Source organism: Scophthalmus maximus, chromosome 1 (genome assembly GCF_022379125.1).
Source record: "Scophthalmus maximus strain ysfricsl-2021 chromosome 1, ASM2237912v1, whole genome shotgun sequence".
NCBI lineage: Eukaryota > Metazoa > Chordata > Actinopteri > Pleuronectiformes > Scophthalmidae > Scophthalmus > Scophthalmus maximus.
This window is the reverse complement of record NC_061515.1, coordinates 31,242,501-31,262,129: the sequence shown is the minus strand read 5'-3', so window position 1 is coordinate 31,262,129 and position 19,629 is coordinate 31,242,501. Positions and strand designations below refer to the sequence as shown.

Here is a 19,629-nt window from a genome sequence, read left to right as displayed (position 1 = left end):
ATTTTTTTACACAAATCTAATGGTGTGTAGTAACTACAGCTCTCAGATGAAGTACTATAAAGTGTAGCAGAGTATAAATACCTTTGTACATAAGTACAGTACTTAAATAAAACTACTTAACGAGTGTTATTACGCTGCTTCCTAATGACGCAGATTAAACACAGACGGGGTTAAAGGTCAGACGGGGTTTCCATGGTGATGTCTGAACACGCCGAGTTTGAACCATTTCAGCTCCAGAAACGTATTCGTGAATGATTCGCTGCGTTTGCTGCTCGCAGCCACACGTGTCCTGGTTTCAGGCCTCGGTCGCGGTGACATAAAAAAAATGCCTCGTGTCTTTCGTCTTTGAGTTTGGAGGCAAAAGTGTAATAATCGCAGTAACAAGCGTTTCATATTCTGTTATTCCTCCAGGACTCACTCTCTGCTGCATCATCCTGATAATACAGATATTTGTCTGACTTCTTCCTGTTGGCGGTCTGAGCAGCACACTGCTCGTTTGTTCTCCGCGATGTCTCGTTCAGGACGGCAACAAGGATTCTTATGATAGTTCATTAATGAAGAAATTACTGAGCAAACACAAAACTGATCTCCTCTGTTTGCACAGGCACATATCCAAAACCAACAGTTTAGGGAGATAAAGGGGGATATATGAGGTGAGAAGAACCTTTGGAACGTCCTCATGGACCCAATGAGCTCAACCTAGAACCTCCAGAACATCCGAGGAAAAGATTCTTCAAGGATCTCTCAAACTTCCTCATGAATCTAAAAACATATAAATACATTCTACGGGAACATCTCCAATAACCAAAGAAACTTCTTCAACATCCTTGAAATCTTCTTCCTGAACACCTTTAAAACCCATGAACAAAATCTTAAACCTCCTCAGAACCTCATAACCGTCATAAGAGATCCATCAAACCCCCTTAACAACCTGAAAGGTCCTCATAACCTCCGGAACATCCATAGAAAAAAATGCTGAACCTCCTTGAGAAAGTCTGGAACGTCATAAACTTGAGGAATCTCTCAATGAATCAAGACAAGATCCATCAAACCTCCAAAACAACACGAATCTTCCTCATAACCTCTGGAACATTTGTAGAAAACCGTTAAAACCCCCATACAAAACTATGCTGGAACTTTCCCGAAATATCTTCATATCTCCCCATGAACCAGAAAATCTGTGGTACAACTGCTGAGACCTCATCACAGCCTCTGGAAAATCCCACTCCAACCTCCTCAAGGGCCTGAAGCTGCTTCAACAACCCGCTGAACCTCCTCCAACACATTTGGAACTTCTCCAAACCACGTCCGACCAAACACAAGGGTCTGGAAGTCTTAACAGCCTGAGATGAAGCAGCAACTGACAGACTCGATCTGAACCAGTCGGAGCTACCTGACAACCAGGATGCAACCACAGCACCCCCCGATGGCCACAGGTGTAAACTGCAGCCTGACGAAAATTTGCTTCTGTGGGATTAAATTTTCTGCTCCGATGTCTCAGATCCCGGCAGAAGATTCGACCTCGAGTCCTGATGGGAGAAAAAAGTATTTAGATAGTTCATGTCAGCAAAAGTCCTGATACAATAATGTACAAGGAAAAATACTTCAATGAAAACTTGCTTTAGTAAAAGTTCAAAAATCTCCCTGTGGTCATTTCCCATGTTGTCACTGAGTGGTATTATAGTTTTATAGTATGACAGTGAAATATAAAATACAAGAAACCAAACAAGTAAACATTCAGATATTAAGTTGAATTCGTCCTTTATTGCTTTGATTTCTCCATCTGCTCAAACACTTTTCTTTTATTTTACATATAAATATTTCTAGTTGTTCCAACTTCCCTCGTTCTCTTTATTCTGCAAACACACTGTCGTTCAGTTCTCCCATTTTAATTCTTCCACCTCTCTTTCACCCTCTCTCTGTCTCTCCAGTTGAATCATACACATTTTACTGTTAATGGAGTAAATCTGAGCCTCTGACATTCACCCAGAGAAGAAAGTTATGAATAATGAACCTTAAAGGATTACATCCGCATGACTAGTTTCTTTGGGGAAAAGAAAAAAAAATCAGCAGGAAGAAGAAAATGTGGTGAAGATGAAACAGGATTATTTACAGGAATAACTATGTCCCTTATTAATCAGAGCGTCAAGTCAGTGTGGCTGCAAATAATAAATACAGAAGTGCAGCTTGACCGATCGACCTAAATCTGTTCATCACTTTATCATGCAGTTGAAGGGAGTGGTCAGAAAAAGGAATCATGAATCTTATTTCTGCCGATGAGAGGTTAGTATTTTATTAATATTCTCTTCCTTTACTTCTACTTTAATTCAATCAGTGAAATGTACTTGTTAATATGAATAGTATATAAAAGATATGATGAGTCATATGAATATTAAAAAGACGACTTGTGGCATCAAACTGTAACTTTCCCTGTTTATTTACACATAAATATGGATTTTATGAGTTTAACCAACTTTAAAATGTTGATTTGAGGGATTAATATAAAGTCAATAATAATAATTTTGCAGGGAAAAGGTCAGATTTTTTATTTTATAATAAAATGATTATAATATTTTTTCGTACAGTCCATAATCAGAACTTACAGATTCGATACCTGTCGCTACGTTAATGCCAATAATTGGCAGATTTTCAGTCCAATCAAACATAAGTAGAAATATTTAGCTCTTAAACTGAACAACACGACCATGTGATATAAAATATAATTGCTTAACATTATTATTATTACTGTTCTGTGATAAAACATTTAGCGTGTTATCTCAAGAAAACAAGCTTCTTATGTGGAATTCATGAATCAATTCATCAGCATCACACAAATCTGTCGACCAAAAGTTAAATAAATAAGAATGGACGTAAAAAAGATGCTCACAACATTAAGTCACCAAACTAAACAGAATAATTCAAGTCATAAGAAAATGTGAACATATGCTCAGTGTTCAAGTAAGAAAAGAGACCAATATGCGAGAGAATAACTTGGTTTAAATTCAAATGAGAGAAGTTGGCGTAAAGTTATTTCCCAGGATCTTGGTCTCGACACAACAAGATTGTTTCCTTAAGATCGCGATTCCACACATCTGTAGTTATCGGACATACATGAGGCTACAAGTGATACGTCCTTTATTAGAGAGTTGCCCAATGGCTTCAGGACATCCAGTCCAGTTCAATCCAGTCCAGTCCATTCTGATCCGGTCCGGCTCAATGAGCTGAGGCAGATCAACATGTTGTTGGACTGCTGTAAACCTGATGAGGATCTGTAGAAGCCCAAGACATCGTCACATTCAGGTGAGGGTTTTTGACATCTCTACCAACGGGATTCGAAATAGGGCAGAAACATCACAGAGCAACAGTCCATCGACTTCCTGCCAAATCCACGTCACAGCTGCATCCAGGAACTTGGCCTTTCCGTCAAGAAATCTCCAACAATCTCTGACTCAGTTCTCCTTTGATTCCTGGTGCCTCAATGAGAATCTCGTTGTCTTCAACTTCCTCCTCACTTTCCCCCTCAAAGATGGCGGTCATAGGGGCTGCGAAGAGGCGGGAGCGGGTGACAAAGCGTCGGCTGCTGGAGCAGGGAGGGGTGAGGGAGCGAGGTCGCATGGAGGAGGAGGAGAGGAAAAGGAATGGAGAGGAGGAGGAGGTGAAGAGGAGGTGATTATGTCTCAGATGTCTTTGTCTCAAACCCAACCTCACAGAGAAGTTCTCACTGCAGGGAGACGTGGGAGATGATGCTAAGTCCAGAGTCAGGTGGTCACTAGAGTCAAGTGTGTCTGAGGTAAGTGACAAGCTTGTGGGTTTGACTTGGGGTTGGTCTGGTGGCTGTCGCAGCGTCAGCGTACTCTGGTGGTCGGTAGCTTGTGCAGGAGAAGGAACTTTGCGAAGCCTTTCGACAGCTGAGATTCGAGAAGACAAATCAGACCGACTACCTTTTCTGAGTAAGAGAGCCTTAAAGCTCTCACTGCTGGACAACCTTTGATTTCTGGGTGCTGCAGGTCGCATGGGGTGAGGGAAGGGGTCAGTGGGAGTCAACGGAGGGGAGGAGGATGAGGAAGACAAGCTGCGATGTCGTTCCTCTTCTGAATCCCTTTTCCCTAGCATCTTCCTCTTAGACCTGAGACAAACACAAAAAGACAAATTACTGGCCAGTACAAAGAATGAGGTCTTGTCAATATGACCTCTGGAGCCCTACCTGCAAACCTAACCTGACCAAACTACTAATGTGGAAGTCGTAAAACGACTGTGTGGTCACAAAGCTAAAGGGGAACAGGGAAACATTTGTAAGGAAGCTTCCACTTTTGGTCTCAAACAAGAAGGAAGGTCTCTAGAGGTAAGGTTCCACTTACAAGAAAGGAAACAACAAGCACCCTGTTCAAAGAACAAGGAATTTTACTTGAAGAGCAAGAGGGAACCTCATTAGTTGAGGACTAACAAAAACAGGCGACATGGGAACATGTGGACGAGAAGTTTTGTAGTGGACAAAAAATTATTTGGCGCAAAAGAGAGAGGTAGTTAATGAATTTGGAAGAAGGAAAAACTAGGGAAGATGGTGGTAATTCATCTCACTAACACTACCTGGGGTTAGGACCATCTACTACACCGTCAGTGATCCATTGCTGCTTTACCTGCAGCCAAACTCCGACTATCGGGGCATTCATGCTGTGCCTTCCCATACTGAACTGCTCCACAGCAGCAGAGGGAGGAATTAAGCAGACTTGTCAGGACATGCTTTCCAGATTGGTAAGCTAAAAGTATCCTTAGTTTTTTTCCTACCTGTGGATGACAGCAAACAGATCCTCAGTAGTTCGTGGTCGACCAGAGACGAACATCTGATCTGCTGAAACACTGACGAACAGATCAGCTGGACAGAAAAACAAATATGGAGACTTGTTAACATGTGACAACAACAGTATTCACTTTTACTTATTATTATCTTCTTTTAGTTTTCCTTCAATCAGAATAAAAGTAATCGTTGGTCAGAAATCTCAGACAGCTGTGCTCTGCAATAGTCCAGCAGACGTGTAGGGTTCAGCGGTTTGATTGGAATGAGCATGGTGGGTTGTTACTTACCATGCGGAGGTCGTCCATCATCCTTGCTACTGTCCTCCTCCTCTTCGACCTCCTCTTGTTCCTGTATGAGGAGGTCTGGAAGCGACAGTTCCCCCAGCAGGCTATCAGTGGACAGTGCTCTACTGAGGGAGTACCTGCTCTGACCAATCAGAGCGCAGGAGGAGTCCCTTGTCTCATGATTGTACGCATTTGTCATCCTCCCTCTCTCGCTTGTTTGTATAGTTCTTTCTCTGACCACATCTTCATCTCCGGATGAGGATGAAGATGACAATGACGATGATGAAGATGCAGAAGAAGAGGGGGTGGGCTCCCTTTTTGATGACATCAAAAGAAGTTGCCTGACCGTCCTCCTCTTCCTCTTCTTCCTTGCTTTTTTCTTTGGAGAGGATGTCATCATCATCATCGTTGTCTTCATTCCTCTCTTTTCCACCTTCTGCTTCTCATCTTCCTCTTCAGCCAATGATGACATCGTCTTGTCATGAAATGTTTTCTCATCATCCTTATCAAGTTTTTTCTTCCTCGTGATCCATGCAAAATGTGGGTCTGTTGCTCCAATCTGGGTATTACCCGTTTGGATAGGAGAAGCTCCGTTATCCCCCAAGTTCCCTAAGATGCTAGAGGTTTCCCATGCTCCTGAGGTACCATTGCTTTCCAAGGTACTCATGTTTCCACTGATTGTGTTCAGAGCATCTTTGGTACTCCAGGCCTGTGAGATACCCATGATCTCTGGGTGAGCGTTTCCATAAATGCTGGTGGTCCCTAAGGTGCTACTCTCCAAGGTGCCTGTTGTCCCATTGAAAGAGTTTCTAGAGTGAGTGGTACCTATCCCCAGGGTACTGATCCCTGTGGTGATACCCAGAGAACCACAGGTCTCAGAGGTTCCTTTGGAGGCCTCTCTATTCGTATATTCAGAAAGGGGTTTTGTTGTTCTAGGTGAGCTCAATGAGAAATCGGGCTTCTTGTTCAAAATTGGTGGTTTCTGCCTCTGACGGGAGCTGGCAGGTGAGCTCATGGTGATGTCAGCAGGTTTTATTTTAGCAGTGATCATTGTGTGGGTCAAAGATTTGTCAGGAGTTGTTGTTTCATCAGTAGTTGTGTATGATAAGTGCCTTGGTGAAGTTGTACCAGAGGGAAGTGGTGGTGGTTCGTTATTGAGCCCATGAGAAGACGATGTGATTTGTCCACCGCTCTTCCACCCACCTGGCCCTCGTCTGGCTTCAGGAGACTCCATGAGACCCAGAATGCAAAGGTCAGGCTTCTTTTGCAGGACCGGCTTCTCTAGGGACCAGGGCTCCAGTGGGCTTCTTGACTTGAAGACAATATTACACTGTTTTAAATCACTATATGCTGTTAAATCTTCATCAGCTGCTCTGTGATTCCATATGTCTGAATTATTCTTGTCATGTGTCTTGACTTCATCTTCTCTCTCTGACAGTATTGTTCTGCTTCCTCTGTGAGACTCTTGCTTTGTTCGCGACGGGGCCCAGTATGAAGGATCTTCAGTGTTCCCCTGTTTGTCTGCAGGCTCAGTTAGCTCAGCATCTGCTGACGTTGTCATTTTGCTCTGTTCTTGTTGGTAAGAGGGATGTTGGATAATTGTGTTGATTTGGCTTTCATCAGTACCAGGGGACATTTTCATCCAGGGACTATCAGGACTGTAGACTCGATAGTTAGCCAGCGTAGCATACAACATGTCTGAATCTTTTCTCTCATTGGACAGGACGTCTCGAGGAGTGAATAAGCTACCTTCTAAGCTCTGATGATTAGTGAAAGCAGACTCATTGTTGGGTGGGCTAATCTCACTTTTTGTTAAGTTGCAGTAATCTTGATCTAATTTGTGTCCATGTTGCTTTGCATTAGTGTTGGCTGGACTAGGAAGGTTATCATTTGCCATAAAACTGGTTGTTTTTGCTTCCATTCTACCAAGATTACAGATGGCATTTTGTGATCCAATCACAGCTAGCTTAACATCAGCGATGGCCAGGCTATCAAGATTATCATTAGTCAACACAGATGTGTCTGGATGAGCTTCTTTGCTTGGTAGGTTAGCATGAGCCTGGTGAGCTGACATTGTGACAGCCTGGCTGTGGAGTGTAGCATTAGCTACCACAGTGCTAGTGAGCAGGTCTTCCTTGTTCTTGACGGAGCGAAGCTTGACGCCCTGCAGAGCTTGAGCAGTGACCATGGGACAGGGGGGTGTAGCCACTTTGAAACGATGGCTTGGAGACTTGTCAAGGCTTGGTCGGGGGAGGGGGCATGCAGAGGAGGTAGAGAGAGGAGGCAGAGGAGGAGGTGGCGGTGGAGGAGGAAGATCAGGGATTGGCAATTTTGGGAGTTCTGAGGGGGGAGGAAGATGAGCAGATTGGGAAGGAGATGGAGAAATTGGGGGAGGAGGGATGTTGGTTAACGATGACCTTGTGAACATTAGAGCATGATGGCAGGTCTGCCTGACAGTGTAGGAGTAGGACGGGGGAGGACGCCGGCATGAAGGAGGAAGAGGAGGAGGAGGTGGTGGAGGAGGAGGGGGAGGGGGTGAAGGAAGAGATAGAGGTGGAGGAGGAGGAGCGGCGGAGATTTTGGTGAAAGAAAGAGGAGCAGGCCAGCAGGAACGTGGAAGAGGAGGAGCTGGAGGAGGAGACTCACCAATGGGGGAGTAGAAGACAGGAGGTGAAAGAGAGGAACATTCTGGTAGAGGAGGAGGAGGGAGAAGAGGATGCTTGGTAGATGACTCTGAAGAAGTGCAGGACGAGAGGGAGGAGGTTGAGGAAAATGAGGAGGAGAGAGAGGAAAAGAGCGATGACTTCCTCTCTGGTACTGGTGGCTTTGGCCTTCCTTCACCCCGAGACAGTGTCCTGGGCAGGTAGGAGACAGCGGGGGACAAGGAGAAGGAAGACGAGTGTGAAGAGAAGGGAGAGGTTGGTGGTAGGGGGAAGGCTCCTGGGCTTGTTGTGAGAGGTGAGGAGGGAGTGAGGGGGGAAGTCACAGGAGTTCCAGGAATGGGGGTCGTAGACTGGCTCGAGTATCCACTGGAGGGTGACGCGAGGTGCTGCAGCAACGGAGTGGAAGAGGCTGCTTGTTGGGGGATGAGAATTAATCTCAGACCCACCATCTCTGAGCCTGGAGATCCAGGGGTGAGGACATGGGCGTGGGAGGGGCTGGGGTTTGGCGGTAGGCACTTGGGTTGAGGGGAGTCAGCAGAGGTTGCTGTCTGGAGGTCGAGGTTTAAGGGTTCAAAGGTTGTGACTTTCCCACAGTTTAACCCACTCGGGCATATTTTGGTGTTACTTCGGGGCACCCAAGGGTCATGGAAGTTCTGGGGCGAGGAAGTCGGTGTCTTCTGGGCGGTGGGCTCCTGGCGTGGACTGGAAGAAGACTGGGAGGATTTACTACGACCTGGCCGACGCCTCAGAGAGTCAGATCGTAATGGTGGAGGAGGTGGGCGCTTGGTCTTGCGAAGGGAGATGCTATGGGTGATGTTGCGAGAGTTGGAGGAGGACATGCTCGACTTCCTTTTCTCCAGATTTAGCGAGGGAGAGGAGGTCCTCTTCTCTGAACAGAAGGAGTTGCTGTCAGGGAAAGCAGGGGAAGAATGACTGGAGGAGAGGAGGGGATCACAGCTCCAATCTTCTCCAGAAACACATCTCATCTCCTGGTGGATGCCGTTCCACTCACTCCCAGTTTGACCACTGTGGACACTGAAGCTGGGGGAGAGGGCCTGGTAGCTCAATGTCTCCTCGCTGTATGAACAACCATCATAAGAACATTGGGTGTCCTGCTGGGGGTTGGTCTGGTAATCCAGAGCCTGGTAGCTAAACTGAAACTCTGAGTTTGTGATGGAGGAAGAGGAGAGGTAGTGGGAGGAGGAAGGGGAAATATGAGGTTGTGCAGCCTCATTCAGGGGCTGATTGTTGGGGTAAGATAACTCTTGTTCCAGGGCTCGACCAGGAGTGCTGGGTGGGGAGGAGGAGACGGGCAAGGAGGGAAGCGAAGAGAATAAGGAGATAGACTGTGGTGTGATCCTGGCAGTGGGGTCAAAGGGCAGGAGAGGCTGAAGGTCGCTGTGGAAACCCTGTAGATCCTGTGACTGGAAAAGACAAAAGAAGATAGAAACAGAGAGAAATGAACTCACTTGTTTTAGGTTCTTAGTTACATTGACAATAATTATTCCTAAACTGACCTGGCAGCAAGATGAGGAGGCACTGAGTGTCCTGTAGGAGGCGCTGTCACAGCTGGTGTCAGAGTTCAGTGAGGAGTTGGTTGGCAGACGAGGGAGGCTGCGGAGCTCCGGGGAGGGTGAGGAGCAGGAGGTGGACGGGTCATAACAGGTGTCGACACGTGGGGAGGAGGTAAGAGAGGCCATGAGGCTGGACATCCCCCCTCCTCTCGGGGCTCGGATCTTCCTTACTGATGACTGCCCCTCCTTTTGGAAGTCCCACAACTCCTTCTTCTCCACTTCCTCCTCTGTGTTTTTCTGTTGGTGGGTGGAGGCGCAGGAGGAGGAAACAGGGCGACCCACTGTCGAGAAATGGCGGGGAAGTACAGAGGACGGCGAAGCCGAGTCTGGAGAGACTGAGATTAAAAACAAAAGAGAGAAAGGTATATTCATACATTCAGTGACAGTGATTGATAACGTCATTAACTGATGTGATGTAGAAATTAATGGGTGGAGCTCATACCCTGCTTCCGGTTGACATCATCAGGTATCCCTGTAACTGTTTTGCGGCGGCTCAGGTTTCCGGGTCGTCGGGTTAACGAGTCAGCACTGGAAACGGTTCTTCGAAAAATGGCCTGACGATCAAAACTCTCACCTCAAGTGTGAAAGACACGAGAAACCCATCTTAGTTAGAGGATTTATAGAACAAAAGATTGAGCCTAAATATGAAGAAAACCAAATCATAAGTCTGAGTTAAAGCACAGGTCTAAGTCCCAGTTTCAAGTCGGAGTGTTATTGAGTCTGTGTAGAGTACCAGGTCATTTAGTTTGCATAAAACCCAAAGTCAGACTGAAAACCCAAGTCGAAAACAAGTTCCAAACTGAAGCGTTAAAAGTCTGAATGAATTCTGACTCCAGAATGTAGATCCAAGACCAAGTTTGGTCTCAAGTTCATGTCAAGTATCAAGTCTCAAAGTGGAGAGTCAAGTCCTGAGTCAGGTCTAAAGGGCATAGTGAGTTCTGAATCCACACTCGCACAGATTCTGAGTTCAGTTTGACTAAAGTTGAGTTTAATGTCCAAGTCCAACTTGAGTCTTGATCCTCTACCTGTTATGTTAATCGGGACAATATCAGCAGGAATTGCTTGGGCCTGCTGCCTCATCCTCTCTTCTGGCGTCGGAAGCCGAGGGGCCGGTTCCATCTCCACATCGAGCGTTGGTTCATTTTCGGGGTCAAAGAAATCCCAACGAGAGGTGAGAGGGACGGGATTGAGGACCAATGGGGTCATCGGGCGGGTGTTGTTCAAGATTAACCTCTCATCTTCGTCTGAAGAGGCTGATGACTGAGAGAGAGAAAAAACAACGAGGTGTAACTTAAACATTGGTAGAATCTTGTTTAAACTGGTAACATTGAGTTTCACCACAGTTAAAGTTTCAGTGATGGTGTCAATTCATGTAAATAACAAATTACGTTTGTTATTTAGTTAGCTCAATTAGCATCTGATCAGCAGAGGCCTGTACTACGAAGCAGGATCTGATGTCTCAGTTACCCCAGTAGAGTCTCAGTTACCCCACTAGAGTCTCAGTTACCCCAGTAGAGTCTCAGAAGAGTCTCAGTTACCCCAGTAGAGTCTCAATTACCCCAGTAGAGTCTCAGTTACCCCACTAAAGTCCCAGTTACCCCTGTAGAGTCTCAGTTACCCCAGTAGAGTCTCAGTTACCCCACTAGAGTCTCAGTTACCCCAGTAGAGTCTCAGTAGAGTCTTAGTTACCCCAGTAGAGTCTCAATTACCCCAGTAGAGTCTCAGTTACCCCACTAAAGTCCCAGTTACCCCAGTAGAGTCTCAGTTACCCCAGTAGAGTCTCAGTAGAGTCTCAGTTACCCCACTAGAGTCTCAGTAGAGTCTCAGTTACCCCAGTAGAGTCTCAGTAGAGTCTCAGTTACCCCAGTAGAGTCTCAGTTACCCCAGTAGAGTCTCAGTAGAGTCTTGGTTACCCCACAAGATTCTCAGTAGAGTCTCAGTTACCCCAGTAGAGTCTCAGTTACCCCAGTAGAGTCTCAGAAGAGTCTCAGTTACCCCACTAGAGTCTCAGTAGAGTCTCAGGTACCCCACTAGAGTCTCAGTAGAGTCTCAGTTACCCCAGTAGAGTCTCAGTTACCCCAGTAGAGTCTCAGTAGAGTCTGAGTTACCCCAGTAGAGTCTCAGTTACCCCAGTAGAGTCTCAGTTACCCCAGTAGAGTCTCAGTAGAATCTCAGTTGCCCCACTAGAGTCTCAGTTACCCCACTAGAGTCTCAGTTACCCCAGTAGAGTCTCAGTAGAGTCTCAGTTACCCCAGTAGAGTCTCAGTTACCCCACTAGAGTCTCAGTAGAGTCTCAGTTACCCCACTAGAGTCTCAGTAGAGTCTCAGTTACCCCAGTAGAGTCTCAGTTACCACAGTAGAGTCTCAGTAGAGTCTCAGTTACCCCAGTAGAGTCTCAGTTACCCCAGTAGAGTCTCAGTAGAGTCTCAGTTACCCCACTAGAGTCTCAGTAGAGTCTCTGTTACCCCAGTAGAGTCTCAGTAGAGTCTCAGTTACCCCACTAGAGTCTCAGTTACCCCAGTAGAGTCTCAGTTACCCCACTAGAGTCTCAGTAGAGTCTCAGTTACCCTAGTAGAGTCTCAGTTACCCCAGTAGAGTCTCAGTAGAGTCTCAGTTACCCCACTAGAGTCTCAGTTACCCCAGTAGAGTCTCAGTAGAGTCTCAGTTACCCCACTAGAGTCTCAGTAGAGTCTCATTTACCCCACTAGAGTCTCAGTAGAGTCTCAGTTACCCCACTAGAGTCTCAGTTACCCCACTAGAGTCTCAGTAGAGTCTCAGTAGAGTCTCAGTTACCCCACTAGAGTCTCAGTTACCCCACTAGAGTCTCAGTAGAGTCTCAGTTACCCCACTAGAGTCTCAGTTACCCCACTAGAGTCTCAGTAGAGTCTCAGTTACCCCACTAGAGTCTCAGTAGAGTCTCAATTATCCCAGTAGAGTCTCAGTTACCCCACTAGAGTCTCAGTAGAGTCTCAATTATCCCCAGTAGAGTCTCAGTAGAGTCTCAATTATCCCCAGTAGAGTCTCAGTAGAGTCTCAGTTACCCCACTAGAGTCTCAGTTACCCCACTAGAGTCTCAGTAGAGTCTCAGTTACCCCACTAGAGTCTCAGTAGAGTCTCAATTATCCCCAGTAGAGTCTCAGTAGAGTCTCAGTTACCCCACTAGAGTCTCAGTTACCCCACTAGAGTCTCAGTAGAGTCTCAGTTACCCCACTAGAGTCTCAGTTACCCCACTAGAGTCTCAGTAGAGTCTCAGTTACCCCACTAGAGTCTCAGTAGAGTCTCAATTATCCCCAGTAGAGTCTCAGTAGAGTCTCAGTTACCCCACTAGAGTCTCAGTTACCCCACTAGAGTCTCAGTAGAGTCTCAGTTACCCCACTAGAGTCTCAGTTACCCCACTAGAGTCTCAGTAGAGTCTCAGTTACCCCAGTAGAGTCTCAGTAGAGTCTCAGTTACCCCAGTAGATTACGTTGAACATCAGTAGAATTTACCAAGGTCTCGCTGGGAGTGACGAGGATCGACCTCTAGTCTAGATGTTCTAGTCTAGTCTGAACAAGTCTAGTTTGACCCTTTTTTACCTTTTTCCTCCAAACTGAACACCTGAAACAAACTGAAAAACAAGACTGAGAGAGAAAATCCAAGAAACGGTATCTCTGAGAGGGAGAGGAGACAAGGTGAGGAGAGAGGGAGAGAGGAAGGTGAGGAGAGAGGGAGAGGAGAGAGGGAGAGAGGAAGGTGAGGAGAGAGGGAGAGAGGAAGGTGAGGGGAGAGGGAGAGGAGAGAGGGTGAGGAGAGAGGGAGAGAGGAAGGTGAGGAGAGAGGGAGAGGAGAGAGGGTGAGGAGAGAGGGAGAGGAGAGAGGGTGAGGAGAGAGGGAGAGGAGAGAGGGTGAGGAGAGAGGGTGAGGAGAGAGGGAGAGGAGAGAGGGTGAGGAGAGAGGGAGAGAGGAAGGTGAGGAGAGAGGGAGAGGAGAGAGGGTGAGGAGAGAGGGAGAGGAGAGAGGGAGAGGAGAGAGGGAGAGGAGAGAGGGAGAGAGGGAGAGGAGAGAGGGAGAGGAGAGAGGGTGAGGAGAGAGGGAGAGGAGAGAGGGTGAGGAGAGAGGGAGAGGAGAGAGGGTGAGGAGAGAGGGAGAGGAGAGAGGGTGAGGAGAGAGGGAGAGAGGAAGGTGAGGAGAGAGGGAGAGGAGAGAGGGTGAGGAGAGAGGGAGAGGAGAGAGGGAGAGGAGAGAGGGAGAGGAGAGAGGGAGAGAGGGAGAGGAGAGAGGGAGAGGAGAGAGGGTGAGGAGAGAGGGAGAGAGGAAGGTGAGGAGAGAGGGAGAGGAGAGAGGGTGAGGAGAGAGGGAGAGAGGGAGAGGAGAGAGGGAGAGGAGAGAGGGTGAGGAGAGAGGGAGAGGAGAGAGGGTGAGGAGAGAGGGAGAGGAGAGAGGGTGAGGAGAGAGGGAGAGGAGAGAGGGTGAGGAGAGAGGGAGAGAGGAAGGTGAGGAGAGAGGGAGAGGAGAGAGGGTGAGGAGAGAGGGAGAGGAGAGAGGGAGAGGAGAGAGGGTGAGGAGAGAGGGAGAGGAGAGAGGGTGAGGAGAGAGGGAGAGGAGAGAGGGTGAGGAGAGAGGGAGAGGAGAGAGGGTGAGGAGAGAGGGAGAGAGGAAGGTGAGGAGAGAGGGAGAGGAGAGAGGGTGAGGAGAGAGGGAGAGGAGAGAGGGAGAGGAGAGAGGGTGAGGAGAGAGGGAGAGGAGAGAGGGTGAGGAGAGAGGGAGAGGAGAGAGGGTGAGGAGAGAGGGAGAGGAGAGAGGGAGAGAGGAAGGTGAGGAGAGAGGGAGAGAGGAAGGTGAGGGGAGAGGGAGAGAGGAAGGTGAGGGGAGAGGGAGAGGAGAGAGGGTGAGGAGAGAGGGAGAGGAGAGAGGGTGAGGAGAGAGGGAGAGGAGAGAGGGTGAGGAGAGAGGGAGAGAGGAAGGTGAGGAGAGAGGGAGAGGAGAGAGGGTGAGGAGAGAGGGAGAGGAGAGAGGGAGAGGAGAGAGGGAGAGGAGAGAGGGAGAGAGGGAGAGGAGAGAGGGAGAGGAGAGAGGGTGAGGAGAGAGGGAGAGAGGAAGGTGAGGAGAGAGGGAGAGGAGAGAGGGTGAGGAGAGAGGGAGAGAGGGAGAGGAGAGAGGGAGAGGAGAGAGGGTGAGGAGAGAGGGAGAGGAGAGAGGGTGAGGAGAGAGGGAGAGGAGAGAGGGTGAGGAGAGAGGGAGAGGAGAGAGGGTGAGGAGAGAGGGAGAGAGGAAGGTGAGGAGAGAGGGAGAGGAGAGAGGGTGAGGAGAGAGGGAGAGGAGAGAGGGAGAGGAGAGAGGGTGAGGAGAGAGGGAGAGGAGAGAGGGTGAGGAGAGAGGGAGAGGAGAGAGGGTGAGGAGAGAGGGAGAGGAGAGAGGGTGAGGAGAGAGGGAGAGAGGAAGGTGAGGAGAGAGGGAGAGGAGAGAGGGTGAGGAGAGAGGGAGAGGAGAGAGGGAGAGGAGAGAGGGTGAGGAGAGAGGGAGAGGAGAGAGGGTGAGGAGAGAGGGAGAGGAGAGAGGGTGAGGAGAGAGGGAGAGGAGAGAGGGAGAGAGGAAGGTGAGGAGAGAGGGAGAGAGGAAGGTGAGGGGAGAGGGAGAGAGGAAGGTGAGGGGAGAGGGAGAGGAGAGAGGGTGAGGAGAGAGGGAGAGGAGAGAGGGAGAGGAGAGAGGGAGAGAGGAAGGTGAGGAGAGAGGGAGAGAGGGAGAGGAGACAAGGTGAGGAGACAAGGTGAGGAGAGAGGGAGAGAGGGAGAGGAGAGAGGGTGAGGAGAGAGGGAGAGGAGAGAGGGTGAGGAGAGAGGGAGAGGAGAGAGGGAGAGAGGAAGGTGAGGAGAGAGGGAGAGAGGAAGGTGAGGGGAGAGGGAGAGGAGAGAGGGAGAGAGGAAGGTGAGGAGAGAGGGAGAGGAGAGAGGGAGAGAGGAAGGTGAGGAGAGAGGGAGAGAGGAAGGTGAGGAGAGAGGGAGAGAGGAAGGTGAGGAGAGAGGGAGAGAGGAAGGTGAGGAGACAAGGTGAGGAGAGAGGGAGAGGAGAGAGGGAGAGAGGGTGAGGAGAGAGGGAGAGAGGGTGAGGAGAGAGGGAGAGAGGAAGGTGAGGAGAGAGGGAGAGGAGAGAGGGAGAGAGGAAGGTGAGGAGACAAGGTGAGGAGAGAGGGTGAGGAGAGAAAGAAAGAAGATAAAATGGATGAAAAGAGCAAAATGACTTGACAGTGAATCATGTGATCATTAGGAAATGAGACTCAATGAATGAAGAAGTTCGTCGGTGTGACCAGCAGGTGACAGTGAAACAGACGAGGCTGGTCAGTCAGATCAGATGCTTTTATTCTGACAGTCTGTAAACTGGAGACAGAAATTAAAGGGGACTCGGGGTGTATCCCTCACTGTTTCCATGGCAACAGCAAGAATTATTTCGATTATTATGGGATGAAACACCTGCAGTCATGTGAAATCAGGTCGTTAGTTAATTAGTTTTGTCTGTCGCCTTTTTTCTGCTGCAGCCTCATTAATATTCATGAGCTAACAGTGTCCATGATATTAATTGTGTGTCAGGTGTGTGTGTGTGTGTGTCTGTCACTAACCATCTGCCTGCTCTTGTCCCGCCCCCCTCTGCGTGTTCTGCCCTCTGATTGGTCCAGGCCAGTGGAGGACAATTGGGAGGCGGGGCACGCCTGGTGAAGCCGTGAGCTGGCAGGTCCGCCATAACCTCGCTGAGTCAGCCCGTTACACGCTACACACACACACACACACACACACACACACACACACACACACACACACGGTCATACATACATGACAAAGAACAGCAGTAAGTGAGACTAATGTTCACCCGGCCAATAATCAATAAGAAATCGAATTTGAAAAAACAGGAAAATAAGGTTATCAATTGATCAATCAATCAATCAATCAATGACTCAATCAGTCATATCAATTCAGCATTAACTGATATTACAGTAGATGAAAGGAGCTAGTGAGGGGAGGAGGGGGGGCACTGCAGCTGCTGTGATGCAGTCTGCAGCACAGAGTGTGTGTGTGTGTGTGTGTGTGTGTGTGTGTGTGTGTGTGTGTGTGTGTGTGTGTGTGTGTGTGTGTGTGTTGCAGTCTGCTCTGTGGCCGACAGTTAAATTTATTGTTTAGATTTGAGCTAAAAATCACCAAAAGGTGAAACTACTGCAGAGGCATGTGACCCAGGAATAAAGCCCCCTGGTGTCCGGCTGCAGTATAGCTCATTAGCCCCCGCCCCCTCCAAATTTAAAGGTTTGACATTTGACCTCTCACCTCGCAGGTCGTCAGCGCTGCCGGATCGTCTTTTCCCAGGGATGAAGACCAGACCCTGCTGAGGCTTCTGGGTAGTATAGTGCACCGACCACTTGCTGTCCCTGTCCCCTGCTGCAGAGACACAGACACAGTTCAGTGTTTCATCCTCATCAGAACAGTGACGCAGTCTTCAAGGTGACCTCACATGGCACCTGAGGGCTTTTATTGTGAAGGAGCAGCACGTCGATCACGTGGAGTTCAGTGTGAAAACTACATCTCACTTTCCTCTGAATCATAAAACCACAAACATCATCCACAAACAAACCACATTTTACAGTTAGCGATTAACATTAACGATTAACGGCTCCGCCAAAATGAAACACATCACTCTGCCACAAGGAGATGATCAGTATCAGTGTCTAAAACTACATGGACAACTAAATTAATACAAATATAAAAAAACTAAAATGTTTCTCATTTTCAACATCGATAAAAACTGAAATCGTTTCTGTCTCGATACTTTTAAAACTGAATACATTAATATGCAAATTGGTTGATGACCAACCATGGTAGGTGTTGGTACTAGTATTCTGTAGTACTTTGAAGTATTCTGTAATACTTTGTAGTATTTTCTTAGTATTTAAAAAAATGATAAAATTACCAAAAATGAGATGAAACGTATGATAAACAATGTTAAAGATGAAATTGACCATTGACCGCTACATAGTTATCATTATTTTACAAACTTTCTATATATTATCGTAATATATCGTGAAAATATTTCCTTATCGTGAGAATCCGAGACAGTTGAGTTGGAGACATGGATCAGTGGGTCCTTGAGGAGTAACACAGATGTGTGTGTTAAATGGTCCTTGAATAGTTCCCTGGATATCAAAGAGGGTTCTGCAGTTCTTGGGGCTCCTCACTTATCCCCTTAGGAACACCAAACCCATCTTGAGGAGACTCCAGGCTCCTTGAGGAGGAACCAGGGGACCTTAAATAGTTCTGATCCTTGAGGCATTTCAGTGGCTTCCAGGAGAGGTCCCTTGAGTATTGGAGGTGATTCCACAAGTCCCTAAGAGGTAATAGAGGTTCTTGAGACAGAATCTGGTTTACTATAAGATGTTCCAGGTGTTCTAGATGAGGTCCCAGGTGCCCAGGGCCCTTAAAGAAGTTCTTTGAAAGGGTCCTGGAGTCATGCGGGCAGTTCCAGGGGAGTACCAAAACTTCATCAGGAGGTTCAAGCTGCCAATATTTCTTTAATGAGATCCTGAGGTTTTATGAGAGTTCAAGATGTCCTTGAGAAGTAAAAAGGTTCCACGAGAGACTCAGAGGGTCCTAGGGTTCTTGAGAAGGTACCGGATGTCTTCAGGAGACTGCTTACGCAGGTCCAGGAGGAGGTCCCTGGGATCCTTGTGGAGATTTTGTCATTTTTGAATAGGTACCTGAGCTTGTTCCATGCATCCTGGCAAAGTACTGGAGATGTAAATTATACTGGAGCTCCTCGGTGAGACTCACATGGTCCTTGAGAAGTTCCTGGGATTCCTTGAAGGTGTTGATGGGTCAAAGAGAGGTCCTGGAGTCCTTGAAGGGCTCCATGAGGAAGCCAAAATGATCCTTGAGGAAGTTCAAGGGATCCTGGGGACAGTTAATGTAACTGTTGCTATGGTTACTTGCTATTTCAAACACATTGAGCTCTGATTAGAGGTCAAACCTTTCACCTGTGTTGACTCCTGCCAGCCAATCAGACGGCAGGGTTTGATGATGTCATCCTCAGAGAACTATATGATCTGAACACTCGCTCGGCCACAACACGCAGCTCATCATCACTCACCTCGAGTCTTATTCAGGAATCTGAGGACGGATTTGATCGCTGCTCCGATCAGAACCATGACGACGCCACACACACACTGGACTCACGCTCCTGAGGCTGCAGCAGACAGAGAGACAGAGAGGGAGCGGGCGGACGAGCAGCAGCAGTAATGCAGCTCGACTCGCTGCGACGTCGCTCTCCTCCCACTTCTCTCTCTCTCTCTCCAGCCTCTGTTCTCACACACACACACACACACACACACACACACACACACACACACACACACACACACACACACACACACACACACACACACACACACACACACACACACACACACACACACACACACACACACACACACACACACACACACACAACTTTGTAGATGAAGGGGCATGAAGAAAGAGAATTCGTCCTCTCTGTGTTTCTATCTCTGTGAGGACATTGTGGCTGCAGAACAACATGAATTATGTCCCATAAAAAAAACTTAGCTTTGATTTCCTATACAATTAAAATCCAAACTAGATCATCCCTCCTGTCAGTCAGACAGTCCTGGCTCCGCCCCGTTGTCCAGATCCACATGGTTGTTTGTTTATAAAGATTTGAAAACTACATTTTAAGAATCATTCCCAAATTTCTAAAACATACATATATCAGCTGATTTATCATATCAGTCAGGATCTTACAACCAGAGGAATGTTGACGTGTGTTTCCATGGCAACATGAGCAGAGTTTAAAAACCTCATCACCTTCATCATCACCTTCCTCACCAGTCACAAACTGGGACAGCTCCAGGCTGAAGCGTGTCGACTATGTGGGCCAGTGGAGCAGCTCATTACCTCAGTCTGTCCTGCGCCCGTCGTCCGTCCGTTCTGTCTCCACCTCGCCTCTGCTTTAATTAGTGTCATGAATTAGACAGGAAGTAGGAAGTAGGCCGCACTTCCTTCATGTCACAGAGTAAATTTAGCTGAAACGTGTTCAACTCTGAACTCGGAGCAGGAAAAGCTCAGAACCAGGATCTGAGTCAGGTGTCACCAGGAAGAGCGAGAGGGGGCGGAGACAGAGGGACAGATGCTAACAGGTAGCAGCTGCTAGAGTAAAGCCTGTTCATCTGCTGTCACAGGAATTAGCCATTAGCGTAGCATGTGGAGCTGCAGCTAATCCCCCCCCCCCACCACACACACACAGTAATCACTCCCCTGTGTGTGTGTGTGTGTGTGTGTGTGTGT

The 19,629-nt window shown here is 47.9% G+C and overlaps 1 protein-coding gene across 1 annotated transcript in view; it reads right to left on the bottom strand.

Annotated features, from left to right (window-relative positions):
- Positions 1-1,744: 1,744 nt before the first annotated feature.
- Positions 1,745-19,629, bottom strand: part of nhsl1a (NHS-like 1a) — a 19,557-nt gene continuing 1,672 nt past the window's right edge. Inside the window, exons 2-10 of the mRNA XM_047335308.1 lie at positions 18,419-18,499; positions 16,606-16,716; positions 15,909-16,057; positions 10,342-10,576; positions 9,759-9,890; positions 9,260-9,651; positions 5,083-9,166; positions 4,786-4,873; positions 1,745-4,126 (exon numbers count right to left, since the gene is read on the bottom strand). Coding sequence (XP_047191264.1) covers positions 3,424-4,126; positions 4,786-4,873; positions 5,083-9,166; positions 9,260-9,651; positions 9,759-9,890; positions 10,342-10,576; positions 15,909-16,057; positions 16,606-16,716; positions 18,419-18,499 — 5,975 coding nt within the window. The 3' untranslated portion in view covers positions 1,745-3,423. The remainder of the gene's footprint in view (positions 4,127-4,785; positions 4,874-5,082; positions 9,167-9,259; positions 9,652-9,758; positions 9,891-10,341; positions 10,577-15,908; positions 16,058-16,605; positions 16,717-18,418; positions 18,500-19,629) is intronic.